At 53.2% G+C, this 26875-nt stretch overlaps 1 protein-coding gene across 3 annotated transcripts in view; it reads right to left on the bottom strand.

Annotated features, from left to right (window-relative positions):
- Positions 1-25165, bottom strand: part of TEDC1 (tubulin epsilon and delta complex 1) — a 69661-nt gene extending 44496 nt beyond the window's left edge. The window contains exons 1-3 of one of the 3 annotated variants that reach the window (XM_075330968.1): positions 25005-25165; positions 23321-23417; positions 22418-22620 (exon numbers count right to left, since the gene is read on the bottom strand). In XM_075330968.1, coding sequence (XP_075187083.1) covers positions 22418-22620; positions 23321-23417; positions 25005-25151 — 447 coding nt within the window. In that variant the 5' untranslated portion in view covers positions 25152-25165. Of the gene's footprint in view, positions 1-22417; positions 22621-23320; positions 23418-24213; positions 24303-24647; positions 24682-25004 lie in introns of those variants that run through there. The other 2 variants (XM_075330970.1, XM_075330969.1) reach the window with 2 other exon arrangements.
- Positions 25166-26875: the final 1710 nt, after the last annotated feature.

Below are 26875 nucleotides of genomic sequence, written 5' to 3'. Positions count from 1 at the left end.
CGGCCGGATGCGGTTTTTTCCGCATCACGCCGCATCCGGCGTCCATAGGCATGCATTGAAAAATGCGCCGCAGCAGCCGGATGCGCTTTTTTTGCCGGACAAAAAAAACGTTACAAGATACTTTGCCTACGGCCGCCGCTTTAATTGATTTTGCCGCATCCGAAAAAAATGGATGCAACCCAAAGCCATCAGGCAAAATCCAATAACAATGCAAATCTATGGGGATAAAACGAATGCGGTACCGTATCCGTTTTACCCGTTTTTTTCCGGATTGTGCCTGATGGAAAAAACTTCATGTGTGAAAGTAGCCTTAGGCGGGCTTTGCACGTTGCGACATCGCAGCATCGGCTTGCAATAGTCCCAGCCCCTGTTGCAGGTACGATATCTTGTGATAGCTGGCGTAGCGATAATTATCGCTACGCCAGCTTCACATGCACTCATCTGCCCTGCGACCGTTGCTCTGACCGGCGACCCGCCTCCTTCCTAAGGGGGCGGGTCATGCAGCGTCACAGCGACGTCACACGGCAGGCGGCCAATGGCGGCGGAGGGGCGGAGATGAGCAAGATGTAAACATCCTGCCCACCTCCTTCCGCCTAGCCGCTGGAGGTAGGTAAGGAGATGTTCCTCGCTCCTGCGGCTTCATACACAGCGATGTGCGCTGCCGCAGGAGCGAGGAACTACATCGTACCTGTCGTGGCACCGGCATTATGGAAATGTCGGAGCCTGCACCGATGATACGATAACGATGCTTTTGCGCTCGTTCATCGTATCATCTAGGATTTACACACTACGACATCGCAAGTGACGCCGGATGTGCGTCACTTTCGATTTTACCCCACCGACATCGCACCTGCGATGCCGTAGTGTGCAAAGCCGCCCTTAGGCTGCTTTCACACATCAGTTTTTGGCCATCAGGCACAATTCGGCAGAAACATGAAAAAACGGATCCGGCGTCTGTTGCCGCCGGATCCATTTTTCCCCTCATAGACTTTAATTAGCGCCGGATTGTGCCGGATGGCCTTGCGTTTCATCCGGTTTTTGACGGATCCGGCAAAATTTACTTTTCCAGTGGCCGGATGAAACGTTGAAGTGAACTTTTTGTCTCCGGCAAAAAAAGCAGATCACGCCGGATCCGGTGCCGTAAGTCGTGTTTTATAATGGAAGCCTATGGACGCCGGATCCGGCGTAATGCGGCAAAAAAACAGATCCGGATGCCGGATCTGTTTTTTTTTAACTGAGCATGCTCAGTATCACACCGGATCTGTGAAAAAATTGAAGGAACTGATGCAACTGATCCGTTTTTTCGCTGGATCCGTCGCATCAGTTTATTCGCCAGATCGTGCCTGATGGCAAAAAAACTGATGTGTGAAAGCAGCCTAAGGCTAAGTTCACACTTCCGTTGTTTTCAATCCGTCAGCAACGGATCAGTTGTTTTTTAGATGTCAACTGATGCAACTGATGTGTTTTTCACAGAATTCCTTTCACAGGAATCCTGTGAAAAAACGGATCAGTTGTGTCCGTTACATCCGCTGTGCATCCGTTTTTTGACGGATCAGTCATGATCCGCTTGTGTTTGGGACAGCCCAGTGGGCGTGCCAAACATGCTGGGCATGCTCAGTAGTAGAGCATGACGGAATCCAGCGCTGGTTTCCGTCGTAAGACGGATTACGACGGAATCCAGCACCATTGACATACATTGCAAGTCTGACGGATGGCGACTGATTCCTGCGCGGTGCGTTGTTTTCGACGGCCCGAAAAACGTTACATTCTGCGTTGCTCCCCGCCCGGTGGTCAGTCAAAAAACGACGGACCGCGACGCAGCGGTCATCAGTCGCAATCCGCCACTAATGCAAGTCTATGGGACACAACGGAATCCGCTAAACGGATTCCGTTGTTTACCATAGCAGCGGATTTCGACTGATACATTTTAGCGGAAGTGTGAACTAAGCCTAACACGGTACCAAAACCTTTTTCTTTTAACTCTGGATGATGTCATGGCTGACGGAATGGGACGTGTGAATCACTTCGCACCAATTCTACTTATTACCAATGTTAAAAATGTGAATTGATGGGGGTCCAACAAGGCGAGAGATTGCGGAAGAAGCCACAGGGAATGAATGGAGTGGTGGTGTGCACATGCGGCATGTCAACAGGGCATTGATCAGTAAACTATCCCCTATACAAAAAGGCATTAATTTTGAGAAAAACCCCCTTTAAATAGTCAGATCTGGTTTCCGAAAATGGCACTTGTAGTTACGGTGACGTTTACCACGCCACAGATGGCAATGTGCATCCGAGCCCCGTGATGGATGGCTATAACAGTAGGCTCTAAATTCTTGGAGATGTACAAATACCTCTCAGAAAGCGGTGCCGATGCCTTTTTTTCCCTCCAGTCTCGGATTACCATTTTTCAGCTCTACTCACTCGCACACATATGCACTTAAAGCCGCATGGAGTCATTTATATAAAGCGGGACTTTATACGTGAACAATGTCACCAGTGGCGAAAAACAGCTAGTAGCGAAAAATAGAATGGCAGCCGTATAATTATGTCAAATCACTTATGTACAGCATGTACATTTTATAATACGGCCCCTGTACCAGCGACAATCCGGAGAAAACAACCTTCCTGAGCACCCACTCGCTCGGCGCAGCGTGAGCAGGCATGAACCTTTAGCGGTTTCTATAGAAATGCCTCATAATGAAGATCAACGGGGAGTTTTGTCACAAAAAGAAAGGCTGCTCTCAATGCTGCGGCGACGACATCTGACAGTCCCAAATCCCGCTAATAGACTCGCAGACCAATTATCTGCATTACAGCCTAATATTCAGCGCCGGCGTTAGCAAAAACTCCTTTTAATTACTTCTGGGTACCTGGAAGGCAGAAAAAAAAAAAAAAAAAACACAAAAAACCACACGGAATTAAAGGGCCTTTCTTATTAAATTTCTGTGGGTTTACACTGCTGAGAACTCCCAAGAGTGCGGGTGTAAAGTCCCCTATGTGATCGGCTCAGTAGTGCGCATGCGCTAAAAATGCAATCGCTATCGACTGTAAAGAATAGGATGGGAGAGTAGTAATTGATGGCACTGACACTCCATTCACACTGGGATCTGTAGGACTTCGGTCCCAATGTGACATCTATTCCCATAGGCTGAAGAAAGCGGCACTGCGCATGCGCAACATGAAGGCTGTTAACAGTTCTTCTTGCTGTAGTTGTAATGGCGGGTCAGTATGTACTGATCTGGTGAGGTCCTAGAGGTGGAGCTCAGACAAGTCCCCTATGTGAATGACGCACTAGTGTGCATGCGCTACAATCACACCAATCATTACCCCCGTCAGTCCCAAAGAAGAGAAAGGCATATTAGTAAATGATGACACCTACACATCGTTCACACTAGGATCTGTAGGACTCCTGTCCTGATGTCACATCTATTCCCATAGACTGAAGAAAGCGGCACTGCGCATGCGCAACATGAAGGCTGTTTAGAGTTCTTCTTATGTAGTTGTGCAAAGATGAATGGAGGGTCACTATTTACTGTGGAGGTCCTAACAGTGGGGTCAGACAAGTCCCCTATGTGAATAACGCACCAGCGTGCATGCGCTACTCACTATGTCCTTCAGTCCCAAAGAAGATAAAGACGTATTAGTAACTGATGGCACTGACACTCCATTCACACAGGGATCTGTAGAACTCCTGTCCTGATGTCACATCTATTCCCACAGACTGAAGAAAGTGGCAGTGCGCATGCGCAACATGAAGGCTGTTTAGAGTTCTTCTTGCCATAGTTGGCAGCAGGACTGTATGGAGGGTCGGTACATACTGATCTGTGGAAGTCCTACCGGTCACCTTTGACAATGACAAAGTATTGTGCAAGTACTACAATCACATCAATCACCGTCAGTCCCAAAGAAGAGAAAGGTGTAGCATCAACTGATGGCACCGACACTCCGTCCACACTGGGGTCTTTAAGACTCCTGTGTCTTTGTCAAATCTATTCTCATTGATTAAAGAAAGCGGCACTGCGCATGCGCAACATGAAGTCTGTTTAAACTTCTTCTTGCTGTAGTTGTGCAGTGAAGTTGAATGGAGGTTAATTACTTACTGACTTGTGGAGGTCTTAGCGGTGGGGCTCTAACAAGTCCCCCATGTAAAAGACGCACCAGCGCGCATGTGCTACAATCACTATCTCATCAGTTCCAAAGACGAGAAAGGAGTAGTAGTAACTGATGGCACGGACACTCAGTTCACATTGGGGTCTTTAGAACTCCTGTCACACTTTCACATCTATTCCCACAGACTGAATAAAGAGGCATTGTACATGCGCAACATGAAATCTGTTTAGAGTTCTTCTTGCTGTAGTTGGTCAGTGAGACTGAATGGAGGGTCGGTACATACTGATCTGTGTAGGTCCTAGTGGTGGGATCCAGGCAAGACCACTATGTGAATGACGCACCAGCACGCATGCGCTACAATCACATCAATCCCTATCTCTGTCAGTCCCAAAGAAGAGAAAGGAGTAGTAGTAATTTACTGCACTAACACTCCGTTCACACTAGCAACTTTAAGACGCCTGTCAGGGTGTCATATCTGTTCCCAAGCACAGAAGAAAGCAACATGGAGTATGTGCAACATGCACACAGAGTTCTTCTTGCTTCAGTTGTGCAGCAAGGCCGAATGGAGGGTCAGTATTTACTGATCTGTGGCGGTCCTAGTGGTCCCCTATGAGAATGACGAAGTAGACGAATTATCTATAATCTCTATCAGTCCAAAATAAGAGAAAGGCGAAGTAGCAACTGATTGCACTGAGACTGTGTTCACACTGAGGTCTCCAGGACTCCTGTCCCTATGTCAAATCTGTTCTAATTTATTGAAGAAAGCGGCACTGCGCATGCGCAACATGAAGTCTGCTTAAAGTTCTTCTTGCTGTAGTTGGGCAGCGAACCTGAACAGAGGGTCGTTACTTACTGAACTATGAAGGAGTTATTGGTGGGGATCCGACAAGTACTCTATGTGAATGATACAGTAGAGCACATGCGCTACATCGCAAACACCGTCAGTCCCAAAGGAGAGAAAGGCGCAGTAGAAACTGATGACACGGACACTCCATTCACACTGGGGTCTTTAGGACTCCTAACCAGATGTAATGTCTGTTCCCATAGACTGCAGAAAGTGGCACTGCGCATGCGCAACATCACTCCATTCTTCTAGATGTCATTGTGCAATGAGACTGAATGGAAATTCTGTAGTTAGTGATCTGTGGAGGTCTTAACGGTGGGACTCAGGCACTCCTCACCTATCCATCCAGTAGTGGGGAAATGTAGAATTACACACCAGCTATTCAAAAGAATAATCATCCGTATGATATTACGAAGGTAAGAGAGCAATGTGGCAGCTGCTTATACAAAGCAGAGAACAGTCCCAAAAGAAGGACCCTGATCTACGGTGTCTGATCTGCTGTCCTTTCAAATTATACTGTTTTTTTTAGGAGACATCCCCTTTAAAAGACATCTGTCAGCAGGTTTGTGCTATGTAATCAGAGAGCACCATGATATAGAGGCAGAGACCCTGATTCCAGTGGTGTCACTTATTGGGCTGCTTGGTGCAGTTTTGATAGAATCCCTGTTTTCTCTAATGTATATGTAACAGTGCTCAGAATGCTGAGCTGTGTATAACCCCGGCCACATCACTGATTGGCAACTTTCTGTGTACATTGTATGCAAGCTGGCAATCAGTGTTAAGGGCGGGGTTATAGAGATTAGCTGGACTGTTTGCATAAAACACCTAGCCCTGCATTGATAAAACACTGGTTGTATAGACACTACAGCACACAGCCTAATAAGTAACACATACATAGAATCATTTTCTCTGCCCCTACGTCATGCTGCTTTCAATTTAAATAGCAAAAACCTGGTGACAGATCCCCTTTAAGAAGTTAATCGGCACATCTGTGTAATACAGCTGGACTCTGCCCTGTGTGGTGCGGGCTCAGCTCCTGAGCCTGCTCCGAACACCATCCATGATGTATAAATCCGTCATGGAGCATTAAGGGTTTCTAAGAACTTTTCCAAAAATAATATACTCAATTCAGTCCTGAGCATTGATCTCATGGCTGCGAGGTGGGGGGTACAGTTTTCCTAAAATATCTAGGTTGCTATACGGACATGAAATATCCATTAAGCGTGGTTTGCTGCAGTCTCCGAGGACTGAGACCAGCGTCTTTAGTGGCGTTTCCCATAATCAGGTCACTGATTATATCTGCCGAGCTGCTGATGTAATCAGAACGGTCGTTGGGGGCTACACCACATCTTTTTTAAAGCTCCCAAATCTGAAGGGAATAGCATTCGGAGGCGCCGGTGTGTAGGACTGAGGACAGGACAGAGGCATAAAGGCACTGAGAAATGACAGCCTGGACAGAGACCACCAGGAAGATCCGGCACTGGAAATCTCCAATGGTGGGGGGGGCGGCCATCAAGCTGATCCGGGGCGGCCATTCCTCAATGTAGAGGGCACCAGGCAATCTATCATTGCCCCCAGGCATAACGGCTACTGCAAACGTAGAGGTTTTAAAGAAGTATTCCCACCTCGGATATTTATGCAAAATCCGCAGGACAGATCCATGTCCAACTCTGGAATATGACCCATATTGAGAAAATAAGAATTAAAGGCATTGTTCATCTTTGGGAACGGTTTCTTTTACTTAAATGCATGTATTTAGATCTAAAAATGTTTTCTTGCATTTAGATTACATGAAAATGTTGCACCGTTTGCCTTCTACAGCCTCTGTGTTGTACGGTCTAATGATGGCTGCAGCAAGAGTTTAGTGAGAATCCATCAGTGAGCTAATCCCCACAGTCTTAAAGCTTGTTGATCTTTTATGTGTCTTTCTGGGTGCCTCGTAGCTAATGACCACTGATCACATCAACATTGTTAGTGCAGAGAAACAAAGGGACGGTAACATGCAAACGGTGCAAAATCTTTAATGAAAGCCGGCTGTAAAAATAAGTTTTAGCCTGAAATACAAGCATTTTAGTATAAAAAAACAAACAAAAAGATGGCTCCAGATGTGGACAACTTCTTTAAGCCATATCTTGGAGGTAACTGCACATGCTTCACATTGCTCATGGAAGAGGAACATTATCCATGGGACCCATCCAGCCACCAAACCAGCCATCCATCACTCCATCCATCCATCCACCAATCCATCACTCCATCCATCCATCCATCCACCAATCCATCCACCAATCCATCACTCCATCCATCCATCCACCAATCCATCTAACAACCCTAACCAGCCATCCATCCATCACTCCATCCATCCATCCACCAATCCATCTAACAACCCTAACCAGCCATCCTTCACTCCATCCATCCATCCACCAATCCATCTAACAACCCTAACCAGCCATCCATCACTCCATCCATCCATCCACCAATCCATCTAACAACCCTAACCAGCCATCCATCACTCCATCCATCCATCCACCAATCCAGCCATCCATCACTCCATCCATCACTCCATCCATCCACCAATCCATCTAACAACCCTAACCAGCCATCCATCACTCCATCCATCCATCCACCAATCCATCTAACAACCCTAACCAGCCATCCATCACTCCATCCATCCATCCACCAATCCAGCCATCCATCACTCCATCCATCACTCCATCCATCCATCCACCAATCCATCTAACAACCCTAACCAGCCATCCATCACTCCATCCATCCATCCACCAATCCATCTAATAACCCTAACCAGCCATCCATCACTCCATCCATCCATCCACCAATCCATCTAACAACCCTAACCAGCCATCCATCACTCCATCCATCCATCCACCAATCCATCTAACAACCCTAACCAGCCATCCATCACTCCATCCATCCATCCACCAATCCATCTAACAACCCTAACCAGCCATCCATCGCTCCATCCATCCATCCACCAATCCATCTAACAACCCTAACCAGCCATCCATCTCTCCATCCATCCATCCACCAATCCATCTAACAACCCTAACCAGCCATCCATCACTCCATCCATCCATCCACCAATCCATCTAACAACCCTAACCAGCCATCCATCACTCCATCCATCCATCCACCAATCCATCTAACAACCCTAACCAGCCATCCATCACTCCATCCATCCATCCACCAATCCATCTAATAACCCTAACCAGCCATCCATCACTCCATCCATCCATCCACCAATCCATCTAATAACCCTAACCAGCCATCTATCACTCCATCCATCCAACAACCCAAACAGCCATTCATCAGCCACCAGTCCATCGCTCTAGCTATCCATCCATCCAGCCGTGCATCCATCCATCCATCCAGCCGTGCATCCATCCATCCAGCCGTGCATCCATCCATCCAGCCGTGCATCCATTCATCCAGCCGTGCATCCATCCATCCATCCAGCCGTGCATCCATCCATCCAGCCGTGCATCCATCCATCCATCCAGCCGTGCATCCATCCATCCAGCCGTGCATCCATCCATCCAGCCGTGCATCCATTCATCCAGCCGTGCATCCATCCATCCATCCATCCGTGCATCCATCCATCCAGCCGTGCATCCATCCATCCAGCCGTGCATCCATCCATCCAGCCGTGCATCCATCAGTCCAGCCGTGCATCCATCCATCCAGCCGTGCATCCATCCATCCAGCCGTGCATCCATCCATCCAGCCGTGCATCCATCCATCCAGCCGTGCATCCATCCAGCCGTGCATCCATCCATCCAGCCGTGCATCCATCCATCTAGCCATGCATCCATCCATCCAGCCGTGCATCCATCCATCCATCCAGCCGCGCATCCATCCATCCAGCCGTGCATCCATCCATCCAGCCGTGCATCCATCCATCCAGCCGTGCATCCATCCATCGCTCTAGCTATCCATCCATCCAGCCATGCATCCATCCAGCCGTGCATCCATCCATCCAGCCGTGCATCCATCCATCCAGCTGTGCATCCATCCATCCAGCCGTGCATCCATCCATCCATCCATTCAGCCGTGCATCCATCCATCCAGCCGTGCATCCATCCAGCCGTGCATCCATCCATCCAGCCGTGCATCCATCCATCCAGCTGGGCATCCATCCATCCAGCTGTGCATCCATCCATTCAGCCGTGCATCCATCCAACCAGCCGTGCATCCATCCAGCCGTGCATCCATCCAGCCAGCCGTGCATCCATCCAGCCGTGCATCCATCCATCCAGCCGTGCATCCATCCATCCAGCCGTGCAGCCATCCATCCAGCCGTGCATCCATCCATCCAGCCGTGCATCCATCCATCCAGCCGTGCATCCATCCATCCAGCCGTGCATCCATCCATCCAGCCGTGCATCCATCCAGCCAGCCGTGCATCCATCCATCCAGCCAGCCGTGCATCCATCCAGCCGTGCATCCATCCATCGCTCTAGCTATCCATCCAGCCGTGCATCCATCCATCCAGCCGTGCAGCCATCCATCCAGCCGTGCATCCATCCATCGCTCTAGCTATCCATCCAGCCGTGCATCCATCCATCCAGCCGTGCATCCATCCATCCAGCCGTGCAGCCATCCATCCAGTCGTGCATCCATCCAGCCGTGCATCCATCCATCCAGCCGTGCATCCATCCATCCAGCCGTGCAGCCATCCATCCAGCCGTGCAGCCATCCATCCAGCCGTGCAGCCATCCATCCAGCCGTGCAGCCATCCATCCAGCCGTGCATCCAGCCATCCATCCAGCCGTGCATCCATCCATCCAGCCGTGTATCCATCCATCCAGCCGTGCATCCATCCATCCATCCAGCCGTGCATCCATCCATCCAGCCGTGCATCCATCCATCCAGCCGTGCATCCATCCATCCAGCCGTGCATCCATCCATCGCTCTAGCTATCCATCCATCCAGCCGTGCATCCATCCAGCCGTGCATGCATCCATCCAGCCGTGCATCCATCCATCCATCCAGCCGTGCATCCATCCATCCAGCCGTGCATCCATCCATCCAGCCATGCATCCATCCATCCAGCCGTGCATCCATCCATCCAGCCGTGCATCCATCCATCCAGCCGTGCATCCATCCATCCAGCCGTGCATCCATCCATCCAGCCGTGCATCCATCCATCCAGCCGTGCATCCATCCAGCCAGCCGTGCATCCATCCAGCCAGCCGTGCATCCATCCAGCCAGCCGTGCATCCATCCATCCAGCCGTGCATCCATCCATCCAGCCATGCATCCATCCATCCATCCAGCCGTGCATCCATCCATCCAGCCGTGCATCCATCCATCCAGCCGTGCAGCCATCCATCCAGCCGTGCATCCATCCATCCAGCCGTGCATCCATCCATCCAGCCGTGCATCCATCCAGCCGTGCATCCATCCAGCCAGCCGTGCATCCATCCAGCCAGCCGTGCATCCATCCAGCCAGCCGTGCATCCATCCATCCAGCCAGCCGTGCATCCATCCAGCCGTGCATCCATCCATCCAGCCGTGCATCCATCCATCGCTCTAGCTATCCATCCATCCAGCCAGCCGTGCATCCATCCAGCCGTGCATCCATCCATCCAGCCGTGCAGCCATCCATCCAGCCGTGCATCCATCCATCCAGCCGTGCATCCATCCATCCAGCCGTGCATCCATCCATCCAGCCGTGCATCCATCCATCCAGCCGTGCATCCATCCATCCAGCCGTGCATCCATCCATCCAGCCGTGCATCCATCCATCCAGCCATGCATCCATCCATCCAGCCGTGCAGCCATCCATCCAGCCGTGCAGCCATCCATCCAGCCGTGCAGCCATCCATCCAGCCGTGCAGCCATCCATCCAGCCGTGCATCCATCCATCCAGCCGTGCATCCATCCATCCAGCCGTGCATCCATCCATCCATCCAGCCGTGCATCCATCCATCCAGCCGTGCATCCATCCATCCAGCCGTGCATCCATCCATCCAGCCGTGCATCCATCCATCGCTCTAGCTATCCATCCATCCAGCCGTGCATCCATCCAGCCGTGCATGCATCCATCCAGCCGTGCATGCATCCATCCAGCCGTGCATCCATCCATCCATCCAGCCGTGCATCCATCCATCCAGCCGTGCATCCATCCATCCAGCCGTGCATCCATCCATCCAGCCGTGCATCCATCCATCCAGCCGTGCATCCATCCATCCAGCCGTGCATCCATCCATCCAGCCGTGCATCCATCCATCCAGCCGTGCATCCATCCATCCAGCCGTGCATCCATCCATCCAGCCGTGCATCCATCCATCCAGCCGTGCATCCATCCATCGATCTAGCTATCCATCCATCCAGCCGTGCAGCCATTAATCCAGTCGTGCATCCATCCAGCCGTGCATCCATCCATCCAGCCGTGCATCCATCCATCCAGCCGTGCAGCCATCCATCCAGCCGTGCAGCCATCCATCCAGCCGTGCAGCCATCCATCCAGCCGTGCAGCCATCCATCCAGCCGTGCATCCATCCATCCATCCGTGCATCCATCCATCCAGCCGTGCATCCATCCATCCATCCAGCCAGCCGTGCATCCATCCATCCAGCCGTGCATCCATCCATCTAGCCGTGCATCCATCCATCCAGCCGTGCATCCATCCATCCAGCCGTGCACCCATCCATCCAGCCGTGCATCCATCCATCCAGCCATGCATCCATCCATCCAGCCGTGCATCCATGCATCCATCCAGCCGTGCATCCATCCATCCAGCCGTGCATCCATCCATCCAGCCGTGCATCCATCCATCCAGCCGTACATCCATCCAGCCGTGCATCCATCCAGGTGTGCATCCATCCATCCATCCAGCCGTGCATCCATCCATCCAGCTGTGCATCCATCCAGCCGTGCATCCATCCAGCCGTGCATCCATCCATCGCTCTAGCTATCCATCCATCCAGCCGTGCATCCATCCATCCAGCCGTGCATCCATCCATCGCTCTAGCTATCCATCCATCCAGCCGTGCATCCATCCATCCAGCCGTGCATCCATCGCTCTAGCTATCCATCCATCCAGCCGTGCATCCATCCATCCAGCCGTGCATCCATCCATCCAGCCGTGCATCCATCCATCCAGCCGTGCATCCATCCATCCAGCCGTGCATCCATCCATCGCTCTAGCTATCCATCCATCCATCCATCCAGCCGTGCATCCATCCAGCCGTGCATCCATCCATCCAGCCGTGCATCCATCCATCCAGCCGTGCATCCATCCATCCAGCCGTGCATCCATCCATCCAGCCGTGCATCCATCCATCCAGCCGTGCATCCATCCAGCCGTGCATCCATCCATCCAGCCGTGCATCCATCCATCACTCTAGCTATCCATCCATCCAGTCGTGCATCCATCCAGCCGTGCATCCATCCAGCCGTGCATCCATCCAGCCGTGCATCCATCCAGCCGTGCATCCATCCAGCTGTGCATCCATCCATCGCTCTAGCTATCCATCCATCCAGCCGTGCATCCATCCATCCAGTCGTGCATCCATCCATCCAGCCGTGCATCTATCCATCCAGCCGTGCATCCATCCATCCAGCCGTGCATCCATCCATCCAGCCGTGCATCCATCCATCCAGCCGTGCATCCATCCATCCATCCAGCCGTGCATCCATCCATCCAGCCGTGCATCCATCCATCCAGCCGTGCATCCATCCAGCCGTGCATCCATCCAGCCAGCCGTGCATCCATCCAGCCGTGCATCCATCCAGCCGTGCATCCATCCATCCAGCTGTGCATCCATCCATCACTCTAGCTATCCATCCATCCAGCCGTGCATCCATCCATCCAGCCGTGCATCCATCCATCCAGCCGTGCATCTATCCAGCCGTGCATCCATCCATCCAGCCGTGCATCCATCCATCGCTCTAGCTATCCATCCATCCAGCCGTGCATCCATCCAGCCATGCATCCATCCAGCCGTGCATCCATCCAGCTGTGCATCCATCCATCGCTCTAGCTATCCATCCATCCAGCCGTGCAGCCATCCATCCAGCCGTGCAGCCATCCATCCAGCCGTGCAGCCATCCATCCAGCCGTGCAGCCATCCATCCAGCCGTGCAGCCATCCATCCAGCCGTGCAGCCATCCATCCAGCCGTGCAGCCATCCATCCAGCCGTGCAGCCATCCATCCAGCCGTGCAGCCATCCATCCAGCCGTGCAGCCATCCATCCAGCCGTGCAGCCATCCATCCAGCCGTGCAGCCATCCATCCAGCCGTGCAGCCATCCATCCAGCCGTGCAGCCATCCATCCATCCATCCAGTCGTGCATCCATCCATCCAGCCGTGCAGCCATCCATCCAGCCGTGCAGCCATCCATCCAGCCGTGCATCCATCCATCCAGCCGTGCATCCATCCATCCAGCCGTGCATGCATCCATCCATCCAGCCGTGCATGCATCCATCCATCCAGCCGTGCATCCATCCATCCAGCCGTGCATCCATCCATCCAGCCGTGCATCCATCCATCCAGCCGTGCATCCATCCATCCATCCAGTCGTGCATCCATCCATCCATCCAGTCGTGCATCCATCCATCCATCCAGTCGTGCATCCATCCAGCCAGCCGTGCATCCATCCATCCATCCAGCCGTGCATCCATCCAGCCGTGCATCCATCCATCCAGCCGTGCATCCATCCATCCAGCCGTGCAGCCATCCATCCAGCCGTGCAGCCATCCATCCAGCCATCCATCCAGCCGTGCAGCCATCCATCCAGCCGTGCAACCATCCATCCAGCCGTGCAGCCATCCATCCAGCCGTGCAGCCATCCATCCAGCCGTGCAGCCATCCATCCAGCCGTGCAGCCATCCATCCAGCCGTGCAGCCATCCATCCAGCCGTGCAGCCATCCATCCAGCCGTGCAGCCATCCATCCAGCCGTGCAGCCATCCATCCAGCCGTGCAGCCATCCATCCAGCCGTGCAGCCATCCATCCAGCCGTGCATCCATCCATCCAGCCGTGCATCCATCCATCCAGCCGTGCATCCATCCATCCAGCCGTGCATCCATCCATCCAGCCGTGCATCCATCCATCCAGCCGTGCATCCATCCATCCAGCCGTGCATCCATCCATCCATCCAGTCGTGCATCCATCCATCCATCCAGTCGTGCATCCATCCATCCATCCAGTCGTGCATCCATCCATCCATCCAGTCGTGCATCCATCCATCCATCCAGTCGTGCATCCATCCATCCAGCCGTGCAGCCATCCATCCAGCCGTGCAGCCATCCATCCAGCCGTGCAGCCATCCATCCAGCCGTGCAGCCATCCATCCAGCCGTGCAGCCATCCATCCAGCCGTGCATCCAGCCATCCATCCAGCCGTGCATCCATCCATCCAGCCGTGCATCCATCCATCCAGCCGTGCATCCATCCATCCAGTCGTGCATCCATCCATCCAGTCGTGCATCCATCCATCCATCCAGTCGTGCAGCCATCCATCCAGCCGTGCATGCATCCATCCATCCAGCCGTGCATGCATCCATCCATCCAGCCGTGCATGCAACCATCCATCCAGCCGTGCATGCATCCATCCATCCAGCCGTGCATCCATCCATCCAGCCGTGCATCCATCCATCCATCCAGCCGTGCATCCATCCATCCATCCAGCCGTGCATCCATCCATCCAGCTGTGCATCCATCCATCCAGCCGTGCATCCATCCATCCAGTCGTGCATCCATCCATCCATCCAGTCGTGCATCCATCCATCCATCCAGTCGTGCATCCATCCATCCATCCAGTCGTGCATCCATCCAGCCAGCCGTGCATCCATCCAGCCAGCCGTGCATGCATCCATCCATCCAGCCGTGCATCCATCCATCCAGCCGTGCATCCATCCATCCAGCCGTGCATCCATCCATCCAGCCGTGCATCCATCCATCCAGCCGTGCATCCATCCATCCAGCCGTGCATCCATCCATCCAGCCGTGCATCCATCCATCCAGTCGTGCATCCATCCATCCATCCAGTCGTGCATGCATCCATCCAGCCGTGCATGCATCCATCCATCCAGCCGTGCATGCAACCATCCATCCAGCCGTGCATGCATCCATCCATCCAGCCGTGCATCCATCCATCCAGCCGTGCATCCATCCATCCATCCAGCCGTGCATCCATCCATCCAGCCGTGCATCCATCCATCCAGCCGTGCATCCATCCAGCCGTGCATCCATCCAGTCAGCCGTGCATCCATCCATCCATCCAGCCGTGCATCCATGCAGCCGTGCATCCATCCATCCAGCCGTGCATCCATCCATCCAGCCGTGCATCCATCCATCCAGCCGTGCAGCCATCCATCCAGCCGTGCAGCCATCCATCCAGCCGTGCATCCATCCATCCAGCCGTGCATGCATCCATCCATCCAGCCGTGCATGCATCCATCCATCCAGCCGTGCATCCATCCATCCAGCCGTGCATCCATCCATCCAGCCGTGCATCCATCCATCCATCCAGCCGTGCATCCATCCAGCCGTGCATCCATCCATCCAGCCGTGCATCCATCCATCCAGCCGTGCATCCATCCATCCAGCCGTGCATCCATCCATCCAGCCGTGCAGCCATCCATCCAGCCGTGCAGCCATCCATCCAGCCGTGCAGTCATCCATCCAGCCGTGCAGCCATCCATCCAGCCGTGCAGCCATCCATCCAGCCGTGCAGCCATCCATCCAGCCGTGCAGCCATCCATCCATCCAGCCGTGCATCCATCCATCCAGCCGTGCATGCATCCATCCATCCAGCCGTGCATCCATCCATCCAGCCGTGCATCCATCCATCCAGCCGTGCATCCATCCATCCAGCCGTGCATCCATCCATCCAGCCGTGCATCCATCCATCCAGCCATGCATCCATCCATCCATCCGTGCATGCATCCATCCATCCAGCCGTGCATCCATCCATCCGTGCATCCATCCATCCATCCAGCCGTGCATGCATCCATCCATCCAGCCGTGCATCCATCCAGCCGTGCATCCATCCATCCAGCCGTGCATCCATCCATCCAGCCGTGCAGCCATCCATCCAGCCGTGCAGCCATCCATCCAGCCGTGCAGCCATCCATCCAGCCATCCATCCAGCCGTGCAGCCATCCATCCAGCCGTGCAGCCATCCATCCAGCCGTGCAGCCATCCATCCAGCCGTGCAGCCATCCATCCAGCCGTGCAGCCATCCATCCAGCCGTGCAGCCATCCATCCAGCCATCCATCCAGCCGTGCAGTCATCCATCCAGCCGTGCAGCCATCCATCCAGCCGTGCAGCCATCCATCCAGCCGTGCAGCCATCCATCCAGCCGTGCAGCCATCCATCCAGCCGTGCAGCCATCCATCCATCCAGCCGTGCATCCATCCATCCAGCCGTGCATCCATCCATCCATCCAGCCGTGCATCCATCCATCCAGCCGTGCATCCATCCATCCAGCCGTGCATCCATCCATCCAGCCGTGCATCCATCCATCCAGCCGTGCATCCATCCATCCAGCCATGCATCCATCCATCCAGCCGTGCATGCATCCATCCATCCAGCCGTGCATCCATCCAGCCGTGCATCCATCCATCCGTGCATCCATCCATCCATCCAGGCGTGCATGCATCCATCCATCCAGCCGTGCATCCATCCATCCATGCATCCATCCAGCCGTGCATCCATCCAGCCGTGCATGCATCCATCCATCCAGCCGTGCATCCATCCATCCAGCCGTGCATCCATCCATCCAGCCGTGCATCCATCCATCCAGCCGTGCATCCATCCATCCAGCCGTGCATCCATCCATCCAGCCGTGCATCCATCCATCCAGCCGTGCATCCATCCATCCAGCCGTGCATCCATCCATCCATCCAGTCGTGCATCCATCCATCCAGTCGTGCAGCCATCCATCCAGCCGTGCAGCCATCCATCCAGCCGTGCAGCCATCCATCCAGCCGTGCAGCCATCCATCCAGCCTTGCAGCCATCCATCCAGCCTTGCAGCCATCCATCCAGCCGTGCAGCCATCCATCCAGCCGTGCAGCCATCCATCCAGCCGTGCATCCATCCATCCAGCCGTGCATGCATCCATCCATCCAGCCGTGCATCCATCCAGCCGTGCATCCATCCAGCCGTGCATGCATCCATTCAGCCATGCATCCATCCATCCAGCCGTGCATCCATCCAGTCGTGCATCCATCCATCCAGCCGTGCATCCATCCATCCAGCCGTGCATCCATCCATCCAGCCGTGCATGCATCCATCCATCCGTGCATCCATCCATCCATCCAGCCGTGCATCCATCCAGCCGTGCATCCATCCAGCCGTGCATCCATCCATCCAGCCGTGCATCCATCCATCCAGCCGTGCATCCATCCATCCAGCCGTGCATCCATCCATCCAGCCGTGCATCCATCCATCCAGCCGTGCATCCATCCATCCAGCCGTGCATCCATCCATCCAGTCGTGCATCCATCCATCCAGTCGTGCATCCATCCATCCATCCAGTCGTGCATCCATCCATCCATCCGTGCATCCATCCATCCAGCCATGCATCCATCCAGCCGTGCATCCATCCAGCCGTGCATGCATCCATCCATCCAGCTGTGCATCCATCCATCCAGCCGTGCATCCATCCATCCAGCCGTGCATCCATCCATCCAGCCGTGCATCCATCCATCCAGCCGTGCATCCATCCATCCATCCATCCAGTCGTGCATACATCCATCCAGCCGTGCATCCATCCATCCAGTCGTGCATCCATCCATCCATCCAGTCGTGCATCCATCCATCCAGCCGTGCATCCATCCATCCAGCCGTGCATCCATCCATCCATCCATCCAGTCGTGCATCCATCCATCCAGCCGTGCATCCATCCATCCATCCAGTCGTGCATCCATCCATCCAGCCGTGCATCCATCCATCCAGTCGTGCATCCATCCATCCAGTCGTGCATCCATCCATCCATCCATCCAGCCGTGCATCCATCCATCCAGCCGTGCATGCATCCATCCATCCAGCCGTGCATCCATCCATCCAGCCGTGCATCCATCCATCCAGCCGTGCATCCATCCATCCAGCCGTGCATCCATCCATCCAGCCGTGCATCCATCCATCCAGCCGTGCATCCATCCATCCAGTCGTGCATCCATCCATCCATCCAGTCGTGCATGCATCCATCCAGCCGTGCATGCATCCATCCATCCAGCCGTGCATGCATCCATCCATCCAGCCGTGCATGCATCCATCCATCCAGCCGTGCATGCATCCATCCATCCAGCCGTGCATGCATCCATCCATCCAGCCGTGCATCCATCCATCCAGCCGTGCATCCATCCATCCATCCAGCCGTGCATCCATCCATCCAGCCGTGCATCCATCCATCCATCCAGCCGTGCATCCATCCATCCAGCCGTGCATCCATCCAGTCGTGCATCCATCCAGTCAGCCGTGCATCCATCCATCCATCCAGCCGTGCATCCATCCAGCCGTGCATCCATCCATCCAGCCGTGCATCCATCCATCCAGCCGTGCATCCATCCATCCAGCCGTGCATCCATCCATCCAGCCGTGCAGCCATCCATCCAGCCGTGCAGCCATCCATCCAGCCGTGCAGCCATCCATCCAGCCGTGCAGCCATCCATCCAGCCGTGCAGCCATCCATCCAGCCGTGCAGCCATCCATCCAGCCGTGCAGCCATCCATCCAGCCGTGCAGCCATCCATCCAGCCGTGCAGCCATCCATCCAGCCGTGCAGCCATCCATCCATCCATCCAGTCGTGCATCCATCCATCCAGCCGTGCAGCCATCCATCCAGCCGTGCAGCCATCCATCCAGCCGTGCATCCATCCATCCAGCCGTGCATCCATCCATCCAGCCGTGCATGCATCCATCCATCCAGCCGTGCATGCATCCATCCATCCAGCCGTGCATCCATCCATCCAGCCGTGCATCCATCCATCCAGCCGTGCATCCATCCATCCAGCCGTGCATCCATCCATCCATCCAGTCGTGCATCCATCCATCCATCCAGTCGTGCATCCATCCATCCATCCAGTCGTGCATCCATCCAGCCAGCCGTGCATCCATCCATCCATCCAGCCGTGCATCCATCCAGCCGTGCATCCATCCATCCAGCCGTGCATCCATCCATCCAGCCGTGCAGCCATCCATCCAGCCGTGCAGCCATCCATCCAGCCATCCATCCAGCCGTGCAGCCATCCATCCAGCCGTGCAACCATCCATCCAGCCGTGCAACCATCCATCCAGCCGTGCAGCCATCCATCCAGCCGTGCAGCCATCCATCCAGCCGTGCAGCCATCCATCCAGCCGTGCAGCCATCCATCCAGCCGTGCAGCCATCTGTCACGAACCACCGGGGGGGTCACTCAGAAATCCCCCGCGCTGGCTACCAGTACGTCACACTCGGGGGGTAACAAGTGGGGGGTCACCCCTCCTTTATACCTCCCGACCGACAGACAGAGCACGTGACGCGCTCTCTAGCGCCCCTCTTATAGTCAGGCCAATTATGGAATTGCCCGACAATAAGCAAGGAGGCCGCTATACTACTTATGCCGATTATTGAAGGGTCCCCGGTGAGAGTAGGGTATATATTCCCCCGACCTCCGCGGGCGGAATATATAAAACCTCCCCGAATAATCCTTGGCACAACTCGCTGCCACCAACCGCTTCACGGTAACTATTAGCCGAACACACAGACGTGGGATTCAAGATCGAGATAACAGAACAGCCCAAGATTAATTATATAATTTAATCAGCCTAAAGCACACTAGAACTACAATATATACAATAGGGAATCTACAGAATATACATATGTCAGAGTACAGTTACAATCAAAGCATGGGTTTACAAACAGGTATGCAATTCAATCAGTTACCTTGTGCGTCTGGCCACAGGGGGGCGCTGTAGACCAGGTTTCTAGGAACTCCCACAGATGTTTCCTGCACGTGACCCCCAGCGAAAGAACCCTGGAAAATGGCCGAAGTAGGGTTATCAACCTGGGCAAATCCAGGTCCCCTCCTACCTTAGTGACCTCAGAGGGAGCACTGCTCCACCCCTGGCTGGAGTTATGGACAATCCACAACATGGAATATGGGCCATAACTTTGCCTGGGAGCGTCGTAGGCGGACGCCAACGCTCTCATTGTGACAGCTATGAATTTAGCTACAGAACGAGAGGTTTCATGACTTGTCTACTAGTTCCCCATTGGCTGATATCACGCCTGGGGTATTTCCCCAGGTCCTGCTCCCATAAAAAGGGTGTGCCAGCATCGTCCGCATGCGGAGACACCATCTTTATGGTTGCCATATTTATCGGAAATATGGCTTGCGAGATATGAACCATTTTTTACTGGAGTCGTTCTGTCTGGATACTTCCATAGCCTTGCTAATTAGATAGCAGCCCCTACCACAGGGTCACGGCAGGGAGTCATCCTGTGTCCAGTGTTCCCACATCACCTAATCTCCATATCACAGGAGATGGCCATGGGATGTGACACCTTCACAGATGCTGGACATCTGAGAACAAGAAGGGAGGGGGCACTGCCATGGAGTGATGAGAGCGATTATGACTGGAAGTCATAATTCATCTTCATATCCCAGGGTTTGCCTCACACCATCCATCCAGCCGTGCAGCCATCCATCCAGCCGTGCAGCCATCCATCCAGCCGTGCAGCCATCCATCCAGCCGTGCATCCATCCATCCAGCCGTGCATCCATCCATCCAGCCGTGCATCCATCCATCCAGCCGTGCATCCATCCATCCAGCCGTGCATCCATCCATCCAGCCGTGCATCCATCCATCCAGCCGTGCATCCATCCATCCAGCCGTGCATCCATCCATCCAGCCGTGCATCCATCCATCCAGCCGTGCATCCATCCATCCAGCCGTGCATCCATCCATCCATCCAGTCGTGCATCCATCCATCCATCCAGTCGTGCATCCATCCATCCATCCAGTCGTGCATCCATCCATCCATCCAGTCGTGCATCCATCCATCCAGCCGTGCAGCCATCCATCCAGCCGTGCAGCCATCCATCCAGCCGTGCAGCCATCCATCCAGCCGTGCAGCCATCCATCCAGCCGTGCATCCAGCCATCCATCCAGCCGTGCATCCATCCATCCATCCAGCTGTGCATCCATCCATCCATCCAGCCGTGCATCCATCCATCCATCCAGCCGTGCATCCATCCATCCAGCCGTGCATCCATCCATCCAGCCGTGCATCCATCCATCCAGCCGTGCATCCATCCATCCAGCCGTGCATGCATCCATCCATCCAGCCGTGCATGCATCCATCCATCCAGCCGTGCATGCATCCAGCCGTGCATGCATCCATCCATCCAGCCGTGCATCCATCCAGCCGTGCATCCATCCAGCCGTGCATGCATCCATCCATCCAGTCGTGCATCCATCCATCCAGCCGTGCATGCATCCATCCATCCAGCCGTGCATCCATCCAGCCGTGCATCCATCCAGCCGTGCATGCATCCATCCATCCAGCCGTGCATCCATCCATCCATCCAGCCGTGCATGCATCCATCCATCCAGCCGTGCATGCATCCATCCATCCAGCCGTGCATGCATCCATCCATCCAGCCGTGCATCCATCCAGCCGTGCATCCATCCAGCCGTGCATGCATCCAGCCGTGCATGCATCCATCCATCCAGCCGTGCATGCATCCATCCATCCAGCCGTGCATCCATCCAGCCGTGCATGCATCCAGCCGTGCATGCATCCATCCATCCAGCCGTGCATCCATCCATCCAGCCGTGCATCCATCCATCCAGCCGTGCATCCATCCATGCAGCCAATCCATCTAGCCATTAATCTATTCCTCCATCTCTCTATCTATCTATACATCCATCCCTTACTCCCTCCTTCCAGCCACTCATTAATCACTCCATCTATCCCTCTTTCTCTCCATCCAGCTACCAAACCAACAATTCATCTATTGCACCATCCATCCATATATTTAAACATACATCTATACATCCATTCAACCACCAATTCATCCGTCTATCTCTCCCTTCTTCCAGTCACCAGCCAGTCATCTATTGCTCCATCCATCCAGGCATCTAAACACCCAAACATCCATCCATCAATTGGAGCAGAGTTTCTTGAACAATAACATCTATGTGTAATTGCCAAGGGCATCCATAGAGGATCTGTTCTGAAGAGACAGAATTAATTTACGTCATGTGCTCTTGGTAAATCACACAAACACAAAAACGTAAAGGGGTTCTCCGCCACCGCTCACTTTTACATCAGGAGGTGAGCGATGCTGATAACCAAGTGTCAGCAGATGTCTTCCGGGACATGTGCACATTTAGCAGGTATCATGCACTCGTCCTTTTCATTAGACTCATGCTCAGGCGTCTGCTGGTGCGATGTGAATGAATGAATGGTATGGTATGGGAATATTTCGCGGTGGTCTACATACCAGGCATATTGTAACGTGGTCTCCAACTTTAACTCTTTTCTTTTCCAAAAGAATCTCAAGTATCTTCACTCGATGCAAAAGCCACGAAAAAGCCAACAGGATTTCCCTGCTGCCGACGTCCCCGTCATCGGGGAGGTTGTAAAATGCCGGCCTTCCGTACCCCTGAATCTGTAGTAGACCTTTCACATACTGTATACGATCAGCTGTAACACAGGAGAATATAGGTCATTACATAAAAATAAAGTGTCTTCTGTACGTACAGCAGCAGTACGAAACATTCTCGCAGTAATGATATACACCACGTGGCTTAAAGGGGGTTATAATGACATATTAGTATCAGATGGGTGGGGGTCCGACACCAGCACCACCAATGATCAGCTGCTGTAAGCTCAGGCAATAGGATCTGATCTGCAGTACCCAGCTATGGTCACTACACACTGAATGGAGCTGTGCTGATTAGGGGGGCTCGAACCCCCAACGATCAGTGTAATATACTGAGTGGACCCCTTTACAAGGGATTATCCAAGCCTAACAATTTTAGTCTAAAAAATAACAAAACCAGCTTTAACCCCCCTCTCTGCTGCCATGCATTCTCTAAGTCTTTGTTGACAGCTACCGCTGCAGCCAATCAATGAGCTCAGTGATGATTGCCATGTACATGATGCAAAATTGCTAAACCCAGTGATCGCAAAATCCCCCCCCCCCCCCCGAAAACAGATGAAGACCTGTTTCAATACAATCAGTATGTTATCAGCAGGAGATTATCACTGCAGGACTAGCTGTGTCGTACGTCCTAGTCCAACCCTGTCCTCACCACTGATTAGCAATGTAAATTGAAAGCTGACAATCAGTGGTGTGGGCAGGCTGTATTATGGGGTATGAAACTACAAAATGGTGACGTACCCATCTCTATCTTCTCATGTGTTTCCGGTGATGACTGGCGTTTGCCTGGAAAGAGTTGCCGCAGCAGGCAGTATAGAAGATTCCAGAACTCAGAAGCCTATGATGCAAAAAAACAAGATGAATGATGATTATTTATATACAGAAACTCAATACTGTATGGTAATCTATAATTATTACTCTCAGATCTGCCATGTGAATGAGACCCCTGGACACACAGCCCCCCAGGGACACCACTTTCCACACAGTTCAAACGCAACCTGCTTCTGCCCAGCACAATAATAATAGTGGAAAACTTACTGATTGCTGTGGGTTGGACTGTTGGGATCCCCTCTGCTCCATTCATTGACTATGGTACGGACTAATACAGTAATGTAGACAATGAATGTAGCTCCACTCAATTCAGGACTGTAGAGCCCGTTTGTGCCATTTTCGTAATATCTGGGGGTCCAAACGGCTATTTTCCCCCATCCTATAGAGAGGGAATAGCTTATTATACTGGGAATATCCCTTTAACCAGTTCATGATGAGGCCCATATTCCATTTTTTTAATAATCTGATGATTTCCCCTGTAACTGGGGCTGGTATATTAACCAAGTTACAGAGGAAATTGCCCCCCATCTGTACAGCAGAACTCTTAAGGAAGCAGTAGACCTAGTAATTAAAGATTAAATTTTATTTGGGATGGTTTTTTTCTTCTTCTATGGGGTTAAGAGCATATACTCTTTCTGTAATGTCACAGGAAGCAAGAGAATGGCAGCCTGAGCCGGGAGAGATCATCACCGGGAAGAACCGGCAGGACATTAGCAACTACTGCAATAAACTAAGCCCATGATAGGTAACAACAAAAAAAGCCTTGGCTACCCCCTTTAAACAAGAAACATTGTCACCCTCACTATTAGTCTGCTGGACCTAGACACAGTCCGTCTTGCACAGATGCTGCATATTAAAGGGTGCAGTCAAACTTTGGGGACAATTTTCTGACTTCAGTGAATGTATCTGGGGTTAAATATCATTTTGTAATTGGATCACATTACAAATGTTGCACCGTTTGCTTTCTATAGTCTTTATATTGCTGGCTGCAGAATGAGGAAACTGAGATCCATCAGTGAGCTCCATAGGATGTCTTAAGGGCAGTTTGTAGCTCTTTATCCGTATTTTTTTTTTCAGATGAGTTACGACCACATTAAAGTTGACTTTGCAAGAAAATACAGAGTCTGTAAGAGCAAAGCGGTGGAACGTTTTAACGAAACACAAGTACAAAAATGATTTTAAGCTTGGAAAAGCGTCTTTTATATCCTGCGGGTTTCTTTAATCTTCAACTGCTCACTGGATGGAGGGAGAGGGCTTAGCCATCTTTTGCCTATTACAGACAAGCAGTGGGGGGAGGCTCCTGCTGCAGACACTTGTCTCCCAGCCACACACAGCACAGTAAGGAGGAAGACACGGCTGAACTCCTGTCATACACAGGTATATGACGTTATGGGGGGCCCTGTGACGTTACAGCTCTTCCTCAGGGTCTGCAGGGGGTCACTGTGTGGGGCGCCCAAAACAGCAGCCTATAAACCCCAGAGCAGCCAATCAGATTACACTTCTCATTCTTTCCAGCGCTCTCGCACAATGAAAGTCGTGAGCTGATTGGTTGCTCCACATCTGCCTCCCGTAGCGATGACCTCACGTCTCTTACCGCCTCTGGCCGGTTAAACTTTGATTTCCGTAACGTTTCGGGATCCCACCGTGACCCAGAAGCGGATAAGACCCGGCACAGGGCGCACAGAGCCTCCTTCAGGTTGTTCGCACGCTTCATCTTGTTGTTGAATTGAACGCCCGCCATTGACAGGGGGTTGCCAAGCAACGCCGGAGAAAACGAAAGGACGCCGGAAGTAAACACAAGGGGGAGCACGTGACTCGCTGTGCGGAGACAGAGGCAGACATATTTGTTACTGGCACGTGTCCTGTAACCTAACAGTCCGGGGGGAATAATGCCCACAATACTGCAGATGTCTCACAAAGTGATGTGTGTACATGCATTCATTTTTCTGCTACCAATTCTGATATCTCAGATGGCGATTGAGACATTGGAAAAAGAATTTCAGGATTATAGGTCCAAGTGTATTGTGTGAATAAGGGTACTTTCACACTTGCGTTGTTTTCCTTCCGTTACAATCCGCCCTTTTGGAAATCAGCGGAATCTGTTAACGGATTCCGCTGTTTCCCATAGACTTGTATGGATGACGGATTGTGCCAAAAGGACCTGCGTTGCTTCCGCTGGGCGACGCTCCCATGCTTCCGCCCAGCGGGAGGAACGCAGCATGTAACGTTGTTTTGAGCAGCGGAATCCTCAGGATTTCACTGCGCATGCTCTTTTCTTCGGCGCTCTATTGGGAGACCCAGACGATTGGGTGTATAGCACTGCCTCCGGAGGCCACACAAAGCAATTACACTAAAAAGTGTAAGGCCCCTCCCCTTCTGGCTATACACCCCCAGTGGGATCACTGGCTCACCAGTTTTCTGCTTTGTGCGAAGGAGGTCAGACATCCACGCATAGCTCCACTGTTTGTAGTCAGCAGTAGCTGCTGGCTCTATCGGATGGAAGAAAAGAGGGCCCATATAGGGCCCCCAGCATGCTCCCTTCTCACCCGTGATGGTGCTTGTAAGGTTGAGGTACCTATTGCTGGTACGGAGGCTGGAGCCCACATGCTGTTTTCCTTCCACATCCCCCTGAGGGGCTCTGTGGAAGTGGGATCCTGCCGGCCCCCAAGCCCTGGGGCCGGGCTCCATCCACAGACCCATAGAACCTGCTGGATTTGGAGCGGGAGTGCCGTTCAGGGACATGGCCCTGCAACTTCAGGTACTCTGTGTCCCCGGCAGGCACGGACACTCTCAGGGCTTGCTGAGCGTTATAGTGCGCCGGGGACAGTGACGCTGTACGCTGGGGGTTAGGTCACTGCAGCTTTGCTGAGTGACGATTGTGTGTTGGGAACTACTGCGCCGACCGCTCCTGGAGCGGCGGCGCAGCTGCGACTTGTAGTGCGCCGGGGGCTTGGCGCCGACCGCGCTTGTACGGCGGCGGCGTTTTTAACTTTAGCCCCCGGCTTCTGCGGCCTAGCGCCGCTTCGTTCCCGCCCCCACCCTGTCAATCAGGGTAGGGGAAAGACGCTGCTCAATGGCTGCGCCGAGGGCTGGAGCCTTATTTACATGCTCCAGCCCTCTCACTAGGCACAAGGGGAAGCAGACTTCCCGCTCTTCGTCGGTGTACGCCCAGGGCCCGCCCCCTCTCCACAAGGACGCCGGCAGCCATTACACATGCGATCTGGCTGGGGAGAGGCAGCAGGCTCTGGGAGACCCAGACTAAAGGGATTTCTGGCGACCACACACCGCTCCTAAGCGGGTGGTAAGCTGCACAGTAGTGCAGGCCCCACTAGTGCCTCAGTGATATATTAGTGTACTTCTTTATTGGTACCATATATATATATATATATATTTATATAGTGCACTGTAAGGTCGCTTCTGGCTGGACACTCTGTACTGCTCTGAGGACGCAGCAACATGTCATCC

This window comes from Anomaloglossus baeobatrachus, chromosome 12, assembly GCF_048569485.1.
Source record: "Anomaloglossus baeobatrachus isolate aAnoBae1 chromosome 12, aAnoBae1.hap1, whole genome shotgun sequence".
Lineage (NCBI taxonomy): Eukaryota > Metazoa > Chordata > Amphibia > Anura > Aromobatidae > Anomaloglossus > Anomaloglossus baeobatrachus.
The sequence above is the reverse complement of the archived record's forward strand: the minus strand, read 5'-3'. Positions and strand labels throughout refer to the sequence as shown.